The sequence below is a fragment of the Opisthorchis viverrini genome (genome assembly GCF_000715545.1).
Source record: "Opisthorchis viverrini unplaced genomic scaffold opera_v5_47, whole genome shotgun sequence".
Lineage (NCBI taxonomy): Eukaryota > Metazoa > Platyhelminthes > Trematoda > Opisthorchiida > Opisthorchiidae > Opisthorchis > Opisthorchis viverrini.
In genome coordinates, this window is record NW_008751702.1 from 2,198,139 (window position 1) to 2,205,409 (window position 7,271).

The 7,271-nt window shown below is 44.9% G+C and overlaps 1 protein-coding gene across 1 annotated transcript in view; it reads right to left on the reverse strand.

Moving 5' to 3' along the window:
• Positions 1 to 246: 246 nt before the first annotated feature.
• The window catches only part of T265_13218 (hypothetical protein), a gene marked incomplete at both ends in the record, with an annotated part of 22,773 nt that continues 15,748 nt past the window's right edge, over positions 247 to 7,271 (reverse strand). Inside the window, 4 exons of the mRNA XM_009167775.1 lie at positions 247 to 621; positions 2,830 to 2,962; positions 3,343 to 3,585; positions 4,828 to 4,949. Coding sequence (XP_009166039.1) covers positions 297 to 621; positions 2,830 to 2,962; positions 3,343 to 3,585; positions 4,828 to 4,949 — 823 coding nt within the window. The remainder of the gene's footprint in view (positions 622 to 2,829; positions 2,963 to 3,342; positions 3,586 to 4,827; positions 4,950 to 7,271) is intronic.

Here is a 7,271-nt window from a genome sequence, read left to right on the forward strand (position 1 = left end):
GGACAATGGAACACCCAGGAAAGTTTCTGCCGGAAGTTTACTATTTAATCCTTAGTCGATTCGAGTTTTCTACTAGAAGGTGTGGAGAGACCTTTTGCAACAAGCATAGCAGAACCGAGATAATACAGTGAGAGAACCGACCTTCAAGCAAATACTTGCATACGGAGAGTCTGATATGGTGCCAGGATGACGCTCCCATAATCCAAAATGTCTCGTTCAAGATCGCTAGCATAAACCAGAAAATGAAGTCGAATGAAGTGTATGGGAAATTGAAAATGTACATGTATACAAGTGTTTCAAACCTCCGAAGAGCATTCCCTGCGGTGTCGAAGAAGGACCGTCTGCAGAGAGCCGTGAGTAAGCAGCGTTTTGCCGCACTTATCGCACTGGAATTTGTCAGCATCAGAGTCAAGCTCCGTATCACCCTCGACAAAAGAAACATCCTCCCCACTGAAATCGCGAGTGTGTTCAACCGGTTTTTCAGTCACTTCTATTTCACACGCATTCACGAACTGGCGATGAATTCGCTCAGCCAGATCGAGACTATCGTTGGATTCATCGTCGACCTCATCAGGAATAGGGAGATCTGGCTGTTTCGTATGCTGCGCCTCTGGAAATAGACTGGATAAAAAAGTGAGAATTGTATTTATGTCCAACTGTGGAGGATGTCCATCAATCGAATAGGGGCTTGAGTGGGGCAGGGCACCTACTGGCTCTGGATGCTTCTAGTGCAACGGACAATACGGTGGGTGACGACATATTTCCAGACTGGGTATTGCATGACGATTAGTGTCGAGATGCAATTATCAAAAACTGGAAGAAAACAAAGACAAGCCGTCCTAACAGAAAGGTTACGTGTATAACTGATCTCCAATACAGACCGTTAATCATGATCGATCATCGATACGATTCCGCGGGCCATATAAAAATAGGATCAAGTAAAACCAAAATGATAAACTTCACCCCCAAACTGACTTTTGAAAACCCTCCGGTCAGTTCAAAGAAAAGACCGAGAAGACCTATATTTAGGGATGCACGCATTTCAAAAACAAAAGCGCGTCTGAATATTCCATGTGCTCGGCTGAGGAAAGTCTGTGAAATGCTTGCGTGCTGAGAAAGATATCTTTTGCTGTTCTATTCCGAATTTGCATTCACCTGAAACAATGACCTCTACGGAAGTGCATCGCTAAGTTTTCCCAGAAGCGAAGCATCACAAGTCCGAACTGTTTGCAAGCGGTTACCAATCAAATTGCGATTGAAGGACAGCTGTTATTCTACAGGTAGATTATCACAAAGTCTTTGTTCGGCAATAGCACACAGTTTGAACGCAAACCAGCTGCAGTTCAGCCGAAACGTAACAAAAATTTTGGAACCATCAAATATCCTCATTTCTTTTGTCGAGATGTGGAAACCGTTCCGGAAGTTCTTCACACGATCCGTAGTTCAACCACGGTTCTTCTATTTCATGAAAAGAGCATGAAGTAGGTTGCGGGGTGTCAACATCAGAAGTTACCTAAGCAATCTACCTACCTGGGTATTTACCCTACCACGACTGTTGCCGTAAGATTTACAATGAGGCTTGGCATGAGGACTTTTTTTCATTGTGAATTAAACCTATAAAATCAGTTTGAAGCGTCCACCTCCGAGTATTTGGTGTTTTCCTCCCGATCTGCATTTGTCCTTCAAACATGGACACTTTCCTTTGAAATTACTTTATAATGATACACGATTTGAAAATCAGATTTTTCATCCTGAGGCTTTAGTTTCAATCGATTTCAGTTTGTCATCAGGTCTAATGGTGACTGCCATCAGCAAGAAGATGGACTCGACACATTCGGTCTGGTGATCCGAAGTGAAGACGGAATCGCATTTTTACTTTAAACAGAATATGAACACACGTTGAAGTCCTCATGCGGCATATCGGCCACAAAATCTCAGGAACAGTATAATCAACATTTGATTGACGGAGTAAATTGCGACTAATAAGGTAACAAGTCATCCAGTTCCGTAGAAGACTGATTGCGGCTCATCAGTTCCTGTACTAGCAGAGTGGGAATAACCTCATTTGTGAAGACACCGGAAGCCGAGAAGAGTCGAGGCCTTCCGTTCTTACTGGAGCTCATTAGGTGAACACAGAGATAGGACAGATGACCCTTTGGCTGACAGTTTGGGGCTGTTGGCCACAGGCCTCATAGCCAGATTGTCTGAAGTTCATAAACAAAGGTTAACATTAATTCGTATGCCTCGGCTGTGATCGGTGGGTACGTTCCCGGTGAGCGGCGAAACATGCACCTACGTCCTTCTGGCGGGTCTCTATGATCCGTCAAAAGTCCACGGCTTCGTAATTATAACGTCTTCTGCAAACATAGGAGGATATACAAGTCCAGAGATTCAACTATTAACGATTAGTCTAATTTTCTGGGAAAATCAGCAACCGGTTAAAGCAGGAATAATACCTAATCTCATTTGTACTTTAAACAAACTAATAAATATAATAAGATAATCGTGCAGCTGTAACACCCCTTCGGTGCCTAACTGCCATGCTACCTGAAGGAAGCACGAGGGCTGGGATACTGCCAGGTTGCCCAAGCCTAGACAGGGGAAGTCGAGAGGCACAGATCGGGTTCGAACCACGGACCTTCCGGTCAGCAAATCCACGCTCTTACCACTGAGCCATCTCGCCCCTCATTGACTTCATCTGAAGAGGTTGATGGGTGGTCGCCACAATGATCCTGTGGTCCAAGGAGACACATTTGAAATGAACTGAGCTTAAAAACTGGCAAAATATGTAGTCAAAAGAAGGGGCGTCAGAAAGGAAGACTCACGTACGAGTCGATCGATAGGTAGCATGTGACTCTGTAGCCACCCTTGCTCATATTCATCTCGATCTTCGAACCGACTTCGGGGTTTGGTAATGGCGGGGGGTTTAAATCTGGTTTATTGCTGCATAATCCGAAATGACCTGTCAGAAATGAGAATATGGCGACATGTGGAGATCAGCTGACGATATCCATTATGTGTGGGGAAACTTACAAACCGACCCTTGAGTGCAACAACTGTGTTTAGATTGTCCTCTAAGGACAATCTTAGATTATGATTGAAGCGGTTGCGCAAATATGTAGTCTCACGATGAGCAAGTGGTTGCCAACGGTTTGGACGAACTAGATTGTTCATGTGTTAGGTGCCATACCCCACGTCACTAGATCCAGGTTCTATTCGAACTGACCTCTATGAATGATTGATTTCGGTGAGCACAACCTCCAACAGGTTTGAACAGCCCTCCTAGCTTAACACAAACTATTTGGTCAGAGGTCAAAGTAAGAATGACGACTAAAGACTCACCTGGTGGCTCTGGTAGCCTTTTTCGAAACAGTTGCTTCACATCCGCAGCGAGCAAACGTTTGATCGCGTGGGGACCTCCAGGAGACGCGGCAAGAAAAGCAGCTAGGCCCTCAGCGAGGATACGTCGGAGCCTACGACAACGACGTTCCACCTCAGGATTAACATCCAGTCGCTCCGATTTCTGGTCTCCTTCCACGTCACCACTGTCAATCGCAACCTGTCGCTCTCGTTTTTGTGCACATTCTAGGATGAGGGGAAAAGTGGTGCAAGAAAGAGGGAACCAATAATGTACTCCTTGATGGTACACGAACAAGTGGTGTGCAGGGTGGTTATCATAGATAAAAGTATAGCAGAACCTAAGTGTGAGGACGATTTTTGAAAGAGATCCCAATGTCTGTTGTTATGCAATAGTCGAGTGAATTAGTGATCCCGAGAAAACACCAATTGGCTATGGAAATACGTCACAAACAGTAGCCAAGGTAACTTTTCTGTTCAAATATATGAAAGGCGCATGGAAAACCACTAACATATAACATCAGCATGAGAATTAGACGGCGCACGACAGAGAAAACTAGGCTTTCTTCTCTTTATCAACTCTCTCAAACAAATGGTGATTCTGCTGGAGAATTATTTGACTACTAGGATAAAACGATCTCTGTTCAGACTGGAATGTGACCACAACTTGCGCTGCCTAGGTAATAATAATTATACAATAACAATACTCGTTAAACTGTAATACCTTTTCGGTGCCTAGCTGCCATGCCACCCAAAGAAAGCACGAGGGCTGGAATACTGTCAGGTCGCCCAAGTCTGGACAGAAGTTGAGAGACAGAGGTCGGGTTCGAAGCACGGACCTTCCGGTCAGCAAATTAGCGCTCTAACCACTTGGACCATCTCGCCTCCTAAAATTGATCAAGAACTGAATATTATCTTGTTCGATAGGGTAATGACAGGGATCAGCTGACAAGCGGATGAAACTGAACGAGCAATAAGCTGAACGCATCAAACGCAGCGGTGTCCATAGTGACGTCTCGTATATTTCTTCCGGGTATCCGCCAAGAGGAAAACATGATATCAGGAGCAAGGCGTAGCTGAGAGATCGCTGTATGCAGCATCTGACTGGATCACAAATGCACCTGAGTTAATGTGGTTACATACCCTGGAAAACTATGCAGGCACAGTACATAAGTTGATACATCCTTCCTCAAAATTGACATAAAGGTGGATAAGAGAAGCATCCTTGATGGGGCAGGTATAAAAGCACCTGAAAGGGCACCTGAAATAGGAGACTAAGGCCAGCTGATGAAAAAGCTACAAACGGCCCGAACAGGACAAAGGTGGCTTTGTCCCCTCGCACTTTCAAGTCCAGGATGTAGAGACTCAAATAGATATGTCCGCCGTGGTCAGATCCGGTTTGTCTGGGCAGTCTGACGTAATGTGACGATGAGTTGTCTAGCAATTCACACAATGGGCACCATTGCTCACCTTGTAGCCGCAATTCCATCAACCGATCCATTATAGTTCGCAACCATACCGCAGTCGCCAGAGCCCTTTGACCGGCCTCGATATCTATTAACCGCACTTCAAGCCACGAGTCAAATACAAGTCTGGAAGATGAAGACGGAGTACTACGGTAGCAGTGAAAATACACGTGTCGAGTTCATCTTAAAGAAACCCTCGACTCGTGCTTATGAGACTAAACATATCTCAATAACTAGATGAAAAACGGTGTGCTCGTATCCACGTCCATAGGCAACACGGAGAACACGTTTCAGATACAGAGGTGTTTGGGGGTCGAAATAATAAACCATTTGTGCTGGAATTCATGCTGTAGGTCAGCACAAAGTTCGTATTTTTGGAAATGTCGAGCACTAAGGAGAAAGGGGACTAAGGAGATAGCCCCCCCGTTTAGGAATCACGGTTTCTCGAACTCATAAGGACACATTACTTGTAGACATACTCGCACACTATGAATTTCGGCCGGAATTGAAAATCAGTACTCCGGTGATGGAAGACAACAATGCATGGTTTGCGAGACACCAACACACGCTTAACAGAAAGAGAATAGGGAAACGTGCGTGAGATCACAAAAAGGTTTGGCACCGGCCAGGAAGGTCACGGGTTTGTTTCGCATGTGGCTGGAGCGTTGATTCGCTACTTTCTCTAGTTTGACCTTGAAAAAACAAAACAGGTAAGTCTGACCGCGCTAACGAGGTGATGAATGTCCCGAAGAGCAACCGGCCTATATTTTGCCATTCAGTGCCACTTGACAGTCATTAGATGAAAGGACGTTGGACAAAGAGAAAACAACAAATCACAGCTTAGTTTGTCGTTACTACCAACAATCTGGGTTGACCAACGTTTTAGAGCATCTATCAATCCCGTCCAACAACGCTTGTGTACAACCAGAACAACATGATAAAGCGAATGCTTTGGAAAACTGCACACTTCAAGTTGACATGTTGGGTGACAGAAGTGAATTTCCGATAAAAATAACCCGTTCGGTAGGCAGTGTTCATTCAATCAGACTACTAACAAGTGAACGTCGGAGCACTGGGATGGATTCCTATTTTGCTTGGGATTCCCCCGATCAGTCTTGACAGCAGCGTAAAAAAAGTGTGTGAAACAGTACTACGGCCAAACGATTTCAGACCTAATTAACTTGAAGGACAATAATAATAGTTCAGCTGTAACACCACCCGAAGGAACTATGAGGGCCAAGTTACCGAAGCCTAGAGAGGACAGCCAATGTGCTGAGGCTGGGTTCGAACCCGGACATTGCGGGCAGTAAGTTTGCGCCCTAAGCACAGAGCTATCTCGAGCTCAGATAGATTCATGGGCACAAAAGGACTATAATGCCGTTTTGTGAATTCTATTTTCAAAAGTCAAGGACTATAATGCCGTTTTGTGAATTTTATTTTCAAAAGTCAAACTAGGGGGGGGGGGGTCACGAATGGCATACTAAATAGTTGAAACTACTTCAGCTACCATCCACACGAACCGAAAGAACGCGGCTGGCCCTTGTGAAGTGGAACAGGCTTTTCGGATCACCCTTCAGTGGAGTTTTTATTGGATCATCCTTTTGGTAGGCATCCATAAAACCAACCATATTGTTGAAACTGTTCAAATTTTGGGATGAATGCTGTCTGTCTGCGCCTTACATGTTTTTACCAGTGTTTACATCCCGACTAAGTATACGCTCGGTACTGGACACAATGTTTTGTTGGACTAGAGGCAGTCCTTTTATTTTGGAAACTGACGAACCCAATGCGAAATAAGTGGAAGATCTCGAGCAGCTGTTGAGGAAATTTGCGAAAATAATTACGGCAGTGAAGCATCAGTGCCAACACTGATGTTGCTGTCATTGATGATGATGATGATGCGCAATAATGATGAAATTTTTGGTTGCCTCGTGCAGAAGCCATACAACTTTGTTTACAAAGAATCAAAGCGTTACATCGTTAAAACGCTAGTGAACACTGTGTAGAACAATTGTGGTAAACCTGCAAACCCAGCCTGAAAATATTCGCTGTGGCAAAAAAAGACCGAGTACTAGAAGTTTCGGAACTCTTCGCGAAACTAAAAAAATCGTTCAGCTGTAGCACCCTTTCGTTGCCTAGCCGCCATGCCACATGAAGGAGGCACGAAGGCTGGGATACAGCCCTTGGGGTTGCCCAAGCCTAGATACAGGAAGTCGAGAGGCAGAGGTCGGGTTCGAACTACGGACCTTCGGGTCAGTAAATCCACGCTCTAACCACTTGGTCCATCTCTGGGGAAACTAAACAGTTAATAATGCGCCGGTCAGCATGCACAGACTTTAGAGAAAGTTACAAAGTACTTTTGGGAAGCAACATCAAAAACGAACCTGGTTGCTGTGGAATCAGTGTCAATTTCTCGGCAGTAGAGAAGAAGGGTGGGAAGAGCGGGCA